This window comes from Mytilus galloprovincialis, chromosome 2, assembly GCF_965363235.1.
Source record: "Mytilus galloprovincialis chromosome 2, xbMytGall1.hap1.1, whole genome shotgun sequence".
Classification (NCBI taxonomy): Eukaryota; Metazoa; Mollusca; class Bivalvia; order Mytilida; family Mytilidae; genus Mytilus; species Mytilus galloprovincialis.
In genome coordinates, this window is record NC_134839.1 from 41,475,424 (window position 1) to 41,493,691 (window position 18,268).

Consider the following 18,268-nt stretch of genomic DNA (forward strand, 5'->3'; position numbering starts at 1 on the left):
AAATCTTTTTAAGTCCGTTTGATGTACTTCAAAATAGAAATATCCAACCCATTTTATCTCTATTCACCCTCTATTTTTCATCTGTACTGTACTTTTGAAGACACGCTGCATCTGAACGAGTTCATATTTTTAAAGGCAGTTACCATAAAATACGACCCTCATTAAATTCGGCGCCGAAATAGTATAGTAAGAGTAATGAATATTTAAAAAAATAAAATTGACTCCGTTGACCACAGTATAATCCAATAAATCTCAATTATTTTTCTAAGAAATACCCCCCAAAAATATCTAATTATATTGATTTTGGTAATATTATTTTTTTTTAGCTTAAAGTTTACAGTTTTAGGGAGGAGTCTACTGAGCGTGCACACTCTTTGGTATTCGCAAATAGCAACAAAAATGTTGACGGTCGTACAGTGAACAGGATTGTGTCATGTGGTCTCTGGTGAAGGTGTCTCACTGGAATTCATACCACAGCTTCTGTTTTTCTTTTTCTTTTTTTATAGTTTACTTATTTTTTTTGTTTTAGAAAAAGAAATTATTATTAATAATTGTAAAAAAATTATTTTATTTAAAGACTTAAAAGAGTAGTGACAGAAAATTTTGTAAAGTCTATGTGCTTGGTCAAAAAGTGAAAGTATTTAGTAGTTATTTAATTTCAGAAGGTAAACTGGAAAATATAATAATTCTTTAATTTGTGGTATACTAACTTGCATATTTTTATTTGAACACAAGATAACAATAATTGCGATCACAAACTTAAAAGGCAAAATAACAATATCACAATACACATTAAACAATACTGCTTCAGTAAATCTATCATTCTATAGTGAAGTGGAAATAAAATATATCAAGGGAAAATTTGTTTTAATTTTCCTACATTACTTTTCACCCATTCTTCAAATGTCTGTGTTTTAGGACAGATTTTTCTTGTTTCTTGGAGGTTATACCGCTGGTCGACGCGTAATATAAAGTCAAACATGTTGGCATAGTCTTGGGACCAAGGTTGTCCAAGTTGTGCATACTGGTAAGCCGTTAGCTAAAAATAAATAGAAAAACCATATAAAGAATATTCATAGACTGCATAGACTACCGATTATATTTTTACCTCAGTAACATCAAAGCACAATACTTTTGCAAAGCTCATACTTTTTTTAAACGGTAAATAGCAGTTTCATCAAAATATACTAATTCTGATTGCTTAGTAAAATAATAGCCTGACATTAAATGGCATAATATCGTGCATATTTAGGACTAATACTCAAATCTTATTACCAAAAGTTGAATTTGGTATTTAAATGAAAGGGTTTTTCCATTGATTTAACATAATTAATACCATTCCTACCGATTCCGATCGATCGACCGGACATAGTTGTGTATTTATGCATCCCGCATAATAAAACGAACACCCCTCTTTAACACCCCTCTTTAACACCCCTCTTTATCATGTTTTCTACGTTCGGACAGAGGTCTATGTGACCAAATGATATTCCTCTCCCCGTCGACTTTTGTAGCATGATGATATGCGAGACCTGTGTGTTTCCTGCCGAGTTATGTCAAGTGGGAGTCCGTCATGACAGATAAATTATTTATTTATTTTGATATATCATTACATCACTTGCGATTGGCGGATCCAAGAGAGGGTTTCCGTGGGTTAGAACCCTCTTTTTGACAATCAATGTTTTTTGCCATAATTTCGACATATGATTGGAACCCCCTTTTAAAAATAGCTGGATCCGCCCCTGCATGCTGAGATTGAACTCTAAGAAACCAATGCTGTATTTATTCACGTTGTTTCACTCTAGTGTCTTCTAGTCAATTTTGTTTATTTCTCTTTTTTGTTCTCACTTTTTACTATTTTTACAATGTTTATATGTTTGTAGTTTATTCTAAGTTATCGTTTTCTGCTATCCTTATATATATATATATATATATATGTGTGACCTTTCCCTCGGTATCTCCCTCATTTTTAAATAATTATATCAAATAAATGATTGCAATGTTAAAAGATGACATTTAATAAAAAAAAAAAAAAAAAAAAAAAAAACATTCAGCCGGAGTTAGGGTTTTATATGTAGTTTTCATTTTATATTTAATGTGGAAAAGTTTCAAGAGGAGTGAGTATAACAAGTATTTAGAGAAACGAATAAATGCATGAAAATACGAAAAAAGTAACATGTGTAGAATAATAAATCAGTATAAACGGTTAGATGGGGTAGGAAGGCTTGTAAGACAATATATGATTTAGGTGGTGATGGAAACTACCCTTGCCCATCAGTGAATACCGTACGATGACATACAGCTTTTAATTTCTCTGTCATTTGGTCTCTTGTGAAAAGATTCTCATTGGTAATCATATCAACGACATCTTCTGTTTTATAATAAGAATCATATTTGCAATTTGTCTCTACCAGTGTTTAGTATCACGTTGTTTGCAATTAGTATAGTACTTCAATAAAATACCTGTTTTTCTTTGAACTGTGTTGGGGCTAGGTGTCTTGAAAGATATGCTGCCATTTCTCTGACGGTGAGTTTATCGCCACATACACTTAATGTTTTCTCTAGGAATGCAGTTTTATTTGAAAATATAATACCAACAATGTCACCAACATCTTCTACACTCATCATGTTGAAAGGTGTCACACCCATTGGAATCACTGAAAAGAATATATGGAAGTGATATACAGCCTGTAACAGAGAAGTGATCGAATTGATGTTTCTTTACCGTCAAAATTAGCTACGTTATCGACAAACTTAATTGAGTAGTGACCGAACTATTGGTACTTTAACGTTAAAAAGATTGACAATGCTGACAAACTTTCATGTGTCGATAATCAAGTTTAATACCGATAATATTGAAAATAATTCTAATAATATGAAACAAAATATGTCCATGCACCATTTCGATTGGGCGAAAAGTAGTCATTTCTTCAAAGTCAGAACAGAAAAAAAAGATTTATGGAAGGACGTCTTGATAGTATTATTTCCGTTACAATTTTACCCAGAACTAAAAGAAATATACTGGTAAACAATTAAAAAGGTGTTTGATAGGAATGAAGTCCTTTATTTTTTCGGACTACAATGTGTACCGTATGTGTGATGGATTTGAATTCAATCAATAACTTTGAAATGTTTTCTTATATGTATACACAAAAGGGAGGACTGGTATTTGTCTTTCTGTTAGAATGTCTTCGTCCGTTTTACATGCCAAACTTTTTTCTAGTACAGTTTAAACGGGAAAATTTTGTTGATAATTTTTTTTAATATGACATAGTAACGTGCAAAACTTTTTCTTGCAATGGCACACACAGATAATATTTTTTTTAGTAAAAATCAGTAAAAAAAAAATTCTCCAAAATATACCATGGCCAGGACCTGACAGTTTTTAGCAGTGTACAAATGAAAATCGTCCGGAAAACTGCGTTTGCTGTCATTTTGAGGGATCGTGCAACATTTCACCTATTACCCATAAACAACATAGGTTCTCAATTACTAAAAAAAGTTCTAAAAGATAATTTCAAATCAGACTCTTTTAAAACATGTAGGGGAAACGGATTTCCTAACCATTCACATATACTATTCCGTATGTCTGATTTTTTGTTCGATAACGTAAATTATACGACTTTTTTTATGACTATACGTGAACTTGTGCCATTTATTTTTGCTGGTCTTTAGGAAGACACTTTACAATTGTGCAGTGAACGGAGGCACTTATACATAACCTTATAATTCTGTTTGGAAACAAAAAAAAAATCCCAATATATAAATATACATGTTTTATATGTCGTGTACATGATTGGATTTTGTAGATATAACTACCGCACAGAAAAAGTATCATGGATTTCGAGGTTTTCATATTCAAGGTTTTGAATTCTACCCTTGTTGAAAACCTGTGGAGACCTCTACAGTTCCTTAAAACATCAATTATTTTTTTGTAAATTCAGTGCCGTCTCCCTGAACATGCTTACACTTAAGTCATATCTTTTCATTTTCATATTTTTTTCCCTGTTTGTCTCTGTTGTCTTGATTGTTGGAACGATTAGTGGTATCTAACAATATTTATGAAAACTTTCTGAGAATTATGAATATTTCTTCTCTGTCAGATATGGATCATTACCAATGATAAAATGAAATGCCGTACATCACATCTTATAGAGGTTTACATTTCAAATATTCGTCAATAACTTAAGATATAGAGCAATTTTGTCTTCAACATTTCAAACCGTGCCACAACCGTTAAAATGAAAATGCCAATGACAGAGGATGATTATAAAAAATGTTTTACTGTGTTAAAAAATTTCGACTTAAACAATGAAAACTTACACGTTGGACATGAAATATTTTGTCGATGAAGAAAATTAAGTTTGTCGATAACGTTACTTATTCTGACGATAAAGAAACGCGAATTCGATCACTACTCTGTTAAAAATGAGTAAGGAATTATTGCCAATAAGATTACTATCCATAATATACAAAATGTCGTGGATGTAAACAACTTCAAATGTATGTCAACACATACACGACCTTCAACAATGAGCAAAAACATTACAATAAAACTCAGTAAGTTAGATCTTAATTAGATCAGCAAAATTTCTATGGAAAAAATGACCATATAATGAACACTACAACTTGCACCAATCAATTATGATAACGCAAATATAAGTGATTGGCTGACATTTAGTTACAAAGTGGAAGACATTTTAATTTGAACCTCGGTGACTATAAAAAGCAAAAAGTGCCATAGTGCCATAATAGATAAAATTGAGAATGGAAATGGGGAATGTGTCAAAGAGACAACAACCCGACCAAATAAAAAACAACAGCAGAGGGTCACCAATAGGTCTTCAATGTAGCGAGAAATTCCCGCACCCGAAGGCGTCCTTCAGCTGGCCCCTAAACAAATATATACTAGTCCAGTGATAATGAACGCCATACTAATTTCCAAATTGTACACAAGAAACTAAAATTAAAATAATACAAGACTAACAAAGGCCAGAGGCTCCTGACTTGGGACAGGCGCAAAAATGCGGCGGGGTTAACATGTTTGTGAGATCTCAACCCTCCCCCTATACCTCTAACCAATGTAGAAAAGTAAACGCATAACAATACGCACATTAAAATTCAGTTCAAGTGAAGTCCGAGTCTGATGTCAAAAGATGTAACCAAAGAAAATAAACAAAATGACAATAATACATAAATAACAACAGACTACTAGCAGTTAACTGACATGCCAGCTCCAGACTTCAATTAAACTGACTGAAAGATTATGATTTCATCATATGAACATCAGGCACAATCCTTCCCGTTAGGGGTTTAATATCATACCATCATAACATATATGAGAAGAACATAACCCGTGTCATGCCAACAACTGTTTTTAGAATAAATGTGTTTAGTTCCGATGCAAAGACCTTATCAGTGACTCAATATTAACGCCAAAATATGCAATCTTTAATGACTTGACAACAGTATCGTAATTATATCCCTTCTTAATAAGTCTATTCAAAGGTTTTGTAAGTTTCTGAGGTGAATACTGACACCTTTGTGCTTTATAAAGAATATTTCCATAAAAAATTGGATGTGAAATACCTGAACGTATTAGAAGTCTGCATGTTGAGCTATATTTACGAATGATGTCTTTATACCGATGATACAATTTAGTAAATGTTTTGACTAGTTTGTGATATCGAAAACCCTGGTGTAATAATTTTTCAGTAATACATAAATTTCTCTCGTTAAAATCTAAAACATTGTTACAAACACGAGCGAATCGTACAAGTTGAGATATATAAACACCGTAAGATGGTGACAAGGGAACATCACCATCTAAAAACGGATAATTAACGATAGGAAATGAAAAATCATCCCTTTTATCATAAATTTTAGTATTCAGCTTTCCATTAGTGATATAGAGTCATTATTGAGAGCCAAAATATCATCCAAATATCTAAAAGTATTATTAAATTTGTTTATCAGATGTTGTTTCGATGGGTCTTTGCTTATTTTAGTTATAAATTGTAACTCATAACAGTACAAAAACAGGTCCGCAATAAGTGGTGCACAGTTAGTCCCCATTGGAATTCCGATAATCTGACGATATACGGAATCCCCAAAGCGAACAAAAATGTTATCTAGTAAAAATCCAAGGGCTTATATAGTATCAAAGCATGTCCAATTAACATAGTTTTTTTTTGTTTATTGCTATTAAAAAATGACCTAAAAGAGTTTGAACATATATATTCACATTCTGATTTTTTGAATGTGTTACACAATTGTGTCACATACATTAATCAGCAGGAAGCCTTTGGACACTAATAACAATCTGTTCGTATACTATGGACATATATACCCTGAAGCCAATAAATGACCATGTCTACTGTGAACTAACATTTAACCGTCAGGGGTTAATTGCATAGTTTGACAATTAACCTCATATAATTATTACTCGATAAACAGACGACTATGTAACCGGCCTACAGCTATAGACATTTGTATGGACCATTGGACTATATAAGATACCTCAATGGACTACAAGGACACAATTCGATTAGACGAGAATTCGATTAGGACAGATTGGTACCGGAGATTCCGCCAAGGTCTTCCCCCTCGTGGGTAGGCTGGAACTCATGTGCTTAATATCCGACAGAAACGAACAGTTATTCCACTATACGATCACGTGCCCGTGTGAGATATTGAACATTCGAACAATTCAACTTTAAAGACAGTTTGTGAACATTCGAACATTTGAACTTTATAATCTTTCTTGACTTTGTAATTACATAATAAAATATATTTAATCATTAATGACTTCGTCACAAATGCCCATTTAATTAGGTGTGTGAATTTTTTCTTAATGAGAATGTGAGGCAATGTGGTATACAGGGTAGAAAAATCAAAACTTTGAACAGATTCAAAATCACCAATATAAGCATGCAATTTATCAAGTACTTCCAACGAGTTCTTGACACTCCAAAAGTAATTTATTCCACTATTTTCGAAGGCCTTATTTGAACAATTTATTATCAGGTTTTTAATTGTACCAAGTGTGCTGGTAAGAAGAATAGACAATTTAGTAGTTAAACAATGGCTTGAAGACGAAATAAATCTATATTTGTAAGGGGTTTTGTGTAGCTTCGGAAGCCAATACATAGTTGGGACTTTCATTGTATTTGGCTCTGCTTGTAAAGCGGTGGCTAAAAGTTTATGTTTGTTACATATTTCGTTTTCTGAAAATGGAGTCAGTTGGAATGTTGGTGAAATGGTGATTTCCTCTCAGATATATCATGCCTTAATAGCGCTCTTAGTGCTGTATCGAGGTGACTGGATTTTTTTAAATTTTTTTTGTGCTTATAAAATTTACTAGCCTATATTGTACGAATACCAGAAACTCAATAACATAGAACGTTTCAGCAAATTTGGTTTAAAGCCAAAATGGGAAAGATTTATTTTGTCGATGAGCTTGACGAACATAATATTCCTTTTTAAAACATAACAATCAAGTTAGCCAAATTATATAGATATAAGAAGATGTGGTATGATTGCCAATGAGTTAACTCTCCATCCAATACACAATTTGTAAGAGTATATCATTATAGGCCAAAGTAGGATCTTCAACACGGAGCATTTACTCAAACCCAACAACAAGCTATACAGGAACCCCAAAATGACAAGTGGAAAACCAATGGTATTGTCTATATACAAACAAGAAACGAGATGAACTACATCAAATAACGACAACCAATTGACCATCAGGTTCCTGATTTAGGGCATATGAAAACGGCGGGTTTAAACTTATAAATAGGTACCAACCTTGACCCTTAACTGAAACTATAGTGTAACATCACAACATAGAAAGACATACTATAAAATATCAATCAAAATGACTTAACTCGATCAAAAGACATATTAACAAAAACAAGTATTAAAACATACACTGAACAAATAATTTGATCTATGACACAATCTAATTACAAAATCAATGAAATAAGGTGTGAAATGTTAAACAATAGCAGATAGACAACCATAACCTTGGTCAAAATACCGCCAAAATAAAATAACGTGTACACAGGTTTTTAAAAATAATTTTGTTGTAACGTATACAGTCATGGAGTACGGATTTTTTTTTTTACAAAATACGCTACGGTATATACATAAGGATGATGTGTTTATGAATATGACTATTCAAAGTTTAAACTTACCGATTTCATGCAATCCACGTCCCATATCAAAAGGTTTCAAAATATTTAAATAATCTTCATATAAGCATGGAACAAGAATAAATGTTACTGGCAATCCTATTTGTCGTATATATCCTTCAATTTCCGCTTTGGCTACCAGGTGCCGAGCTGAAATTCCAGTTATTTTAAACGGATGTAACTGTGTATTAAAAACTACATGGGGAACTTTTGCTGCAGCGCATGCGTCGGCAATATTTTGACCTTGTTCGATTTCATCCTCTACGAACTGAGGATTTTTAAAGTCAGATTTTGTAACAATAAAACATCCATCTGTGCCAGATAGTAAGTCTTTTATTGCGTTAACATCTTTAAGACTATTTTGAACAACTTCGACGTTGCATGATTTCATAGATTGGACTTCCGGGGCTGACGTGTCCACAACAATCGCCTTGACCTTCAAGTTAGGATTCTTGGCAAGATTACAAGCTACAGCACCACCTATATCCGTATCTCCACGAACAATTGTTATTGACTTGCTCATCTGTAAAATAAAAATTAAATGTTTTTATTAAACATTTTCGTAAACGCACTCATCATTATAAGTTGTTTTGTATTACTAGATTATAGTAAGGTTGATTTTTGATATTGGGGAAGACGACATCAAAATATGTTGCTCTTGAAATATACCATCAATTTGAAACGTCTTTAAGCTGTCGACTGGTTATAGTATACATGTTGGTTTTATTTTTATTTTAGGAGTTGCTCTTTACCAGACATTTAAATCACTGTTCTCGTTTGTAGGTTTGTTAAACATGTTGCAACTTAGGATATAATCATTGTTACCGGGATTAAAAACGCGCGTTTCGTCTTCAAAAGACTTATTAGTGACTTTCTAATAAAAAAAAAAAAACAAAACCTAAATTCCGAAAATTTCAGGAAATCACTTTTGGTGTCTTACATAATCTTAAGTTAATGATTTTTTTAAAAGTAAAATTGAGAATGGAAATGGGGAATGTGTCAAAGAGAAAACTAGCCAACCAAAGACCAAAAATCAGTCGAAGGCTAACGCACCCGTTCGCGTGCTTCAGATGCCCCTAAACAAAAATTTGTACAATTTTAGTGAGAATGAACGTCACTAAACTCCGAATTATATAAATGAACTAAAATTAAAAATCTTACAAGGCCAACAAAGGCCAGAGGCTCCTGACTTTGGACAGGCGCATAAATGCGGCGGGGTTAAACATGTTTTTTGAGAGCTCAATTCCCCCTATACCTCTAGCCAATGTAGAAAAACAAACACGCAGCAATACGCATCTATAATCCCCACTCAGGCCAGCCCTTTTTATTACTTTTTGTTGCAACATTGGTATACGGTATTTTTTTTTTTTAATTTCATTAAATCGGGAAGTGGTACAACTTAAACTATTTAAAATACTACTAGTGAAAAAGAAAATATATATACGTGACAAATATCTCATGAAAAACTTGAAAATAACAATAAACTAAAAACTAAAAGGTATCTAATGAAAAGAAAAGGTTTTTGCCTTTTCAGTTCATCTAACATGTTCTAATTCATCCTTTTTTATTTGACATCTTTATGGTAAGGTTCAATTCTTTTGCTAATATTCACTCGTATGTTTGTTTGGTTTTTTTTTCGCAGTAATATAAAGTTTTGTACCCCGTATCTATTGGACTTAATGTATTCATTAATGCATGTTGCACGATATTTGCCTTTGCACTCCATAACATTGTATGAAGCTGTGACATCTCTCTTAAAATTTGCTCAAAATGGTCTAAATATAAAAAAGAAGATGTGGTATGATTGCCAATGAGACAACTCTCCACAAGAGACCAAAATGACACAGAAATAAACAACTATAGGTCACCGTACGGCGTTCAACAATGAGCAAATCCCATACCGCATAGTCAGTTATAAAAGGCCCCGAAATGACCATGTTAAACAATTCAAACGAGAAAACTAACGGCCTTATTAATATATAAAAATGAACGAAAAACAAATATGTAGTACAAAAACAAACGACAACCACTGAATTACAGGCTCCTCACTTGGGACAGGCACATACATACAAAGTGTGGCGGGGTTAAACATGTTAAATGGTCTTAAACATGTAAAACTATTACTCCTTCACCAAAAGATTCATTTCGGCAAATTTGGTGGTAATTTTAAGTATACGATGACACGAAAAGCACTATTCTTTTGTTAGGTAAGGGGTACTTTTGATATGTCCGAAATTGGTGGATGAATTGGTGGTCTGACACCTACATGAAGGACTTGGTAATTGATTTGTTTCTGTGTTACTAAACACATATCTCTTCTTTATAAGCCCCGCGCGACAGTCACATTGATTTTCCTAATATTAAATACCATTGAGTGACTTTATATATACATAGATATGTTGAGACGGATTTTCTTAAGCATGAGCAAATAATTTCATTTCTAATTTGTTTTCCTACTTGTGTCATGTGTATTTAAAAGCATTTAAATCCAGTCAACCAATATTTATATTTGTTGAAATCTTATCGATTTAAACACCTGTATAAAAGACAGGAAAGGTAAAATCGTTTACTTATAATTATATACAATATTCAATTTACATACTTGTTTTAAATTAACACATTCATATCGTAAAACATGTTTAAAACGAACATTTTCAGTCCTATTGCAGTAGATATTTTACTTTCAGAGACGACTAAGATTGTTCACTTTATTGTAGAGTGCCACTGCGATAAATTGCAGCTGAATCAATGACATAACTCATCATCCAATGAGAACCATGAAGCTGCATTTTAAATAATTACTTTAATTATTCTGCTCTAGTAGGGAATTATTGTGAAGATAAAATGCGATCCGGAAACGTAAAAATCTGATCAGAAAATTGTAAAATTATTGGATAATTGGGACGTGCAATCGTTCTGTGAAAGAAAGGAGGATATGTTAGAAGTTTCGAGCTTTGAAGCTTAGCTTTAAAACAGCTTACCTTTTAAATGAGATAACAGGATGTCGGTTTTTTATCACTGTCTGCAGTCAAGTTTTGGCGTCTAGCAACGAGTAAAAGCGCATGCGTCGATTAAACTGAATTTCACCTTTCAAATCTTTTCATATATTAATATTGATCTGTTTAAATGACTACTGTAATGTGAACGTGCAATTAAAAAGTATTATTTATTCTGAAAGAACTGTCAACCAAGTTAGAGCATGTAAAACATTAATTAGTTATCGACTGTTTAGTAACGGTACGATAATCCTTTAATCTCATTGGATTTCCGATGTAATTTCTTTGGATGAAATTGATTTTATTTCTTTCACCTTGTTTGTATAGATTTTGAATATGCATGTTAAAACATACATATTTCTTATCAACAGGTTAAATGCTTTGAGCTTGCTTTATGAAGTTGCTTTTATTATTAATACTGTATGATTTCCGGAAGCTTCTTTGTATTTCTGGTATCTGTAATAGAGTTCAGAGCTTTGAGTGCATTTATAGTTAAAGCAATATGTATTCAGATAAATCATCACATAACGATATGATACAATTGAAATATTTATTTTGGATTCTGAAACAAGTAAATTTGCTTTTATTGCTATGTCTCCTACTTCACAAATAATACACTTATTGAACAATACATAAATATAAAATCTAGAGCGCTCTGCAATAAATATTTCAATATGAAAAAGGTAAAAATACAATAGAAGGGCAAAAGAATAAACATTTTAAAATTGTTGTAATGTATACAGGGTAAATGCTTTAATTTTTAGTTCTTATAAGAAAATGAAGCAGTAAAATCAAGGGTTAACCGTTTTCTTTTGATCATGTATTTCTGTACCAAACTAACTTGATAAATGAATAGTTTTACTCGTCTGAGAGTACCGTTGCCCCCAAGAAGCAAATGTGTGTGTCAACTTGACAGGAAGAACTAAAACAGAATCTAGTAGTGCATGTCTAATATCGCAGTCTCACTAAGCCACGTGAAAATTTTGACGATCGTAGTGATGTTTGAACAGCTGGGTTGTGTTCTAATCTACCTATAGACATATACACCACGTTTTTGTCGCATATATGCAGCATGATCTTCTTAATTATCCTTAAATACCACCTGATATAACTCAAGTTTTTTGTGGGGTCTTTACTTTTCTATGTTGTGTTTTGTGTACTGTTGTTTGTCTGTATGTGAGTTTGTCTTCTTCTTTTTCAGCTTTTGCGTTGCCAGTTTATTTTCGACTTGTGGTATCTTTTATCTCTTATACATAGTACACGTTTGAAATTTGGTTATCTCTCTTTTTACAAGAATACCTTACATTGAGCCAGATTTGTCTATTTTGAAATGTTGATTAACACAGCTTATAAAATGACTACAACATATAGTTCAGCATAACAAAATAAGGAGATGCGGTGTGATTGCCAATGAGAAAACTATCAACCATAGTTCAAACGAAGTAGATGCAAGCAATAATAGGCAACCGCAAGGCCTTCAACAATGAGAAAACAAATACCTTATGGTCGGCTGTAAAAGGCCCCGATATGAAAATATGAAACAATTCAATTGAGAAAACTAGCAGCCTATTTTTAATAATTTGAGGGTTCTCATGTTTATTTTCGGGGCGTCTCAATTATTTGCATAGGCAGCATAATAGTACACCCGAGGTTGTTCCCTTGCGAATTTGATATACATCAATTGATTCATCAAATACGAGTAAAATCTTGTCATCGTGTGTACGTTTTTAGATGTTTTGAAATTATAACTAAATTAGGAGGAAATAACACGTCATCCTTAGACAGAGACTGACCAGTAGTTTCGAAATCAATGCTTTTGACTAATTGATTATATTTAATGAGAAACGCAGTCAATTTACACATTCAACATGCAACATTGAAAGTTGCCTGACAAAATATAAAACACCCAAAGACAGTTTGAACTTCTAACAAAGAAAGGTTATCTGGATCATGGCTTATTTGTTTTAGATTGTCCTTGTTTGTACGTCACTGGATCTTGTGTTGTTTGTTTTAGTTTATCTTAGTTTGTACGTCATTTTAAAACATCGTTTGATGCATTGGTTCGTGATGTTGACGTGTACTGTAAAAATAATTTGTTATCTCGAGCTCTGTTGTGTTTACTATATAAGTTATAATTCAATGTCCATTTCTAAAAGTATCAGATGCAAGAATGATTGGACACTCATGTAAATGGTCAATTAACTATCGGACACTGAATATAATCGTTGTCCTCGAAGATGGCGCATGGTTGTTGATGTGTACTGATCGATAAAGTCTTATAGATTCATGAATTTTTCATTAGTTCTGTATTTTTTTGTCTTTTTGTGTTCTTATAAGGGGTTTATATATTCTTTGCTACGTCCAGTACGTGTTTGTGTTAGATGTTGTTCAGCTTTGTATCGATCTGAACAGTTGAGACTTTTTAATTGATTTTTATAGTTTGGACTTATGTTGTGCTGTAACAGGTTAAGGGAAGGATTAAGCACCCACACACATGTTTAACCCCGCCATACTATTTTTAGACTGTCCCAAGGTAGGAGCCTGTTGATAAGTGGTGGTCGTTGGTTCATGTCTGTTATATTTGTTTTTCGTGAATTGTTTTGTTATTTTATTCATTTGAATTGTTTCTTACGCTTTATGTCGGTGCATTCATTGTCGACAATACAGTATATTTTTATCATTGTTAGACGCCGTATGGTTGCCTATGATTGTTTACATAGTTACATTTGAACTTTGGTTGATACTTGTCGCATTGGCAATCATACCACATTTCCCCTATTATATGGATTTAGCTTATTGTCAAAAAATGTCACTTGCATGTAATTTAACACCAATCCAAATTTGTCTAGAGTGAATATAACTGGTCCTATATAATAGAAAAACAAAGGATATGTGATATCCATCCATGCCACAAAATCAGTATATGCACAGCAAATAAAACACACAAAAAGCAAAGAAACAGCGCTATTATATATGTTCTTCATCCTAAGTCACAGTCAGGCCAACAACACGAAGCAAAACAAATATCTCACCTCACTACAAGTTTAAGATGGCACTTAGCAACCATATATTTGTTTGTATTCAACATCACAAGTAAAACAATTGTTAATTTATGTAGTTTCAATGTTTGGTTAATGTTTTTTTTTTTCATTTACATTAAACTCCATAAAACAACAACTTTTCTCAGTGAACTATATGCAAAACGCTCCATATTACAGAAAGGAATCTCTCTTCAAGTTTTCTTCATTTGTCTAGGAAATCATTATGAATATATAATTCTGTTTCGAACTGCAGCAATTAGAAAATAAAAAGAAATAACACATAAAAGAAAATCTGTTTATATTTATAAAATTAAGTTTTTTTTTATTTACATTAATCTCCATAAAACAACAACTTTTCTCAGTGTACTATATGCAAAACGCTCCATATTACAGAAATGAATCTCTCTTCAAGTTTTCTTCATTTGTCTGGGAAATCATTATTCTGTTTCGAACTGCAGGAATTAGAAAATAAACAGAAATAACACATAAAAGAGATTAATATAAGTTGCAAAAACTTGTTTCCCAATCCACTATAAATAAATATGTTTAAACTAAACTATAAAAGAAAATCTGTTTATATCTATAAAATTAATTTCCTTATGTAGAAAATGGTAGAGTAAACCTGGTTTTATAGCTATCTAAACCTGTCACTTGTACGACAGTCGCATAAAATTCGATTATATTGAAAACGTTGTGTGAACAAAACAAACACATAATGGTCAACAAAGGGGTGCTACAGTCAACATTGTGGTATGATCTTAACCAATACAAAAACAAGCAAATATGTCAACAAAAATAAACAAAAAGGCATATAGACAAAGCGCATAAGCAAAAACGAAAGACAAGAATACAAAACTTTACCATAACACAATAACACAATGACGGTATCTACAAGTACCGAGCCACGACAAGACCATCGTGTATTCAATTTCAGTTGATAGATTCTTGTTTACCAAACCAATGATCGGTGACGCGAACACGTTTGAAATAAAACAATGATGGATTTATGTATTTTTAGTGTTTAATGCCACTTTAATCAGTATGCAAACAGTGATTTTTATCATGGGGAAATACCAAAAAATCGAGAGAAAAAATAAATAATTGGTAGCATGAGTCAAGTGAATAGTTCATTTATACATATATTTTGTCGCTGGGATGATGTCTCATTGAAGGAAACTCGCATCTCTTTTTAACGTCAAACTTGAACAAGTCTGTTGGTTATTTTTGTCGGTAGGATGCGGCTCATTGACGTTTACACCACACTTGTATTTGATGGACATTGTAAATTTTCAAACATGCAGTTAAGGTGTTATTTCATATCTGATAAACGATGAAGAGGATATAAAAGGACCTAATAGAAAAGAGAAGAAATGATATTATTTTAAAATAAAAATGACCTGTTTGGTCGCTCGTATTTCGGTTGTCTATAAATATAGTTCCTGTCATTTTTATGAATGTGAACTATAAGTACTGTGTCTTTTAGGGGGACATCAATGGCTTAAAATGATTAGTTATGCTATTTTTTTTATAAGGAAGATTATCATCATTTTTTAAACATTATTTTTTTTCAGATGTAATTGTGGATTACAGTGTCAGATTTGTAAGGATGGCAAATCTGTCTATTTTAACAACTGAAATAGAAAATCGTAGGTTGAAAATGCGACTTTTCCAATGTGTCTATTGACTCCATTTAAATATCTAAGCAGTTCAAATATGTTAACAGTCGAGTATATGTCAAGATGCTCAAGAGATTTTCAACTTTGTATTCATTTAGTAACTTTATACCTCAAATGTGTGAAACCAAAAAATATGTCTTCACTGGGAACTCTGGAGCTGAAACATGAAGACTTCAGTTTAGCAGGGACGTAACTCTAAGGCTAGTTTTTGGTCATTTTTGCACATAGAAAATTTACAGAAACAGTTAGTGTAAAACTGTTGTGCTTCACGACGACGTGTCTTCTTAACTACAGAATGATGCATTGAAATAGAGACTGCGCGATACATTCACAAAATTTTGGAAAATTTTCGACATATAAAACACCCTTTCCTTTTGAAAATAACAATTCTATATATTATGGTGTCGACCTAAAGTTGTAAGACAAGTTTACTTTAACTTTGAAAAGTTTAACTTAGTATAGACTTAGAAACAAAAGGTCACCACATTTAAACTGTGATGGACACAAAGACCTTAGAAAGCAGGTCCTACCTATATTTTTGTTTGTCCTACCAACCCTTTATACACTTCTTTTCCATTTACTGTTTTTTTTTTTTATTTTAATAAAATTGATTGACATTTTCATCATACTTCGGGTTTATAAGTATCTTTTGTTAGAGGTATTGAAGAAATCATTAATTTCCCTGAAACTGTTTCATGACCAGCGGCAAATATTACAGTCATAATGTAAAAGATACAATAGTAACAAGTTTGTGATGTAAAAGATTGCCCTGGTAAAATAACAATTTCAGTTGATAGATTCTTGTTTACCAAACCAATGATCGGTGACGAACACGTTTGAAATAAAACAATGATGGATTTATGTATTTTTGGTGTTTAATGTCACTTTAATCAGTATGCAAACAGTGATTTTTATTATGGGGAAATACCAAAAAAACGAGAGAGAAAAAATAAATAATTGGTAGCATGAGTCAAGTGAATAGTTCATTTATACATATATTTTGTCGCTGGGATGATGTCTCATTGAAGGAAACTCGCATCTCTTTTTAACGTCAAACTTGAACAAGTCTGTTGGTTATTTTTGTCGGTAGGATGCGGCTCATTGACGTTTACACCACACTTGTATTTGATGGACATTGTAAATTTTCAAACATGCAGTTAAGGTGTTATTTCATATCTGATAAACGATGAAGAGGATATAAAAGGACCTAATAGAAAAGAGAAGAAATGATATTATTTTAAAATAAAAATGACCTGTTTGGTCACTCGTATTTCGGTTGTCTATAAATATAGTTCCTGTCATTTTTATGAATGTGAACTATAAGTACTGTGTCTTTTAGGGGGACATCAATGGCTTAAAATGATTAGTTATGCTATTTCTTTTATAAGGAAGATTATCATCATTTTTTAAACATTATTTTTTTTCAGATGTAATTGTGGATTACAGTGTCAGATTTGTAAGGATGGTAAATCTGTCTATTTTAACAACTGAAATAGAAAATCGTAGGTTGAAAATGCGACTTTTCCAATGTGTCTATTGACTCCATTTAAATATCTAAGCAGTTCAAATATGTTAACAGTCGAGTATATGTCAAGATGCTCAAGAGATTTTCAACTTTGTATTCATTTAGTAACTTTATACCTCAAATGTGTGAAACCAAAAAATATGTCTTCACTGGGAACTCTGGAGCTGAAACATGAAGACTTCAGTTTAGCAGGGACGTAACTCTAAGGCTAGTTTTTGGTCATTTTTGCACATAGAAAATTTACAGAAACAGTTAGTGTAAAACTGTTGTGCTTCACGACGACGTGTCTTCTTAACTACAGAATGATGCATTGAAATAGAGACTGCGCGATACATTCACAAAATTTTGGAAAATTTTCGACATATAAAACACCCTTTCCTTTTGAAAATAACAATTCTATATATTATGGTGTCGACCTAAAGTTGTAAGACAAGTTTACTTTAACTTTGAAAAGTTTAACTTAGTATAGACTTAGAAACAAAAGGTCACCACATTTAAACTGTGATGGACACAAAGACCTTAGAAAGCAGGTCCTACCTATATTTTTGTTTGTCCTACCAACCCTTTATACACTTCTTTTCCATTTACTGTTTTTTTTTTATTTTAATAAAGTTGATTGACATTTTCATCATACTTCGGGTTTATAAGTATCTTTTGTTAGAGGTATTGAAGAAATCATTAATTTCCCTGAAACTGTTTCATGACCAGCGGCAAATATTACAGTCATAATGTAAAAGATACAATAGTAACAAGTTTGTGATGTAAAAGATTGCCCTGGTAAAATAACAATTTCAGTTGATAGATTCTTGTTTACCAAACCAATGATCGGTGACGA

At 32.3% G+C, this 18,268-nt stretch overlaps 1 protein-coding gene across 1 annotated transcript; it reads right to left on the reverse strand.

Annotated features, from left to right (window-relative positions):
- Positions 1 to 705: 705 nt before the first annotated feature.
- On the reverse strand, positions 706 to 11,294 carry LOC143063609 (nmrA-like family domain-containing protein 1). Its single transcript, XM_076235835.1, has 4 exons — positions 11,177 to 11,294; positions 8,199 to 8,718; positions 2,464 to 2,657; positions 706 to 1,039 (listed from the first exon to the last, which is right to left on the reverse strand). The coding sequence occupies exons 2-4, from the start codon at positions 8,716 to 8,718 to the stop codon at positions 851 to 853; spliced, it is 903 nt and encodes a 300-aa protein (XP_076091950.1). The 5' UTR covers positions 11,177 to 11,294; the 3' UTR covers positions 706 to 850.
- Positions 11,295 to 18,268: the final 6,974 nt, after the last annotated feature.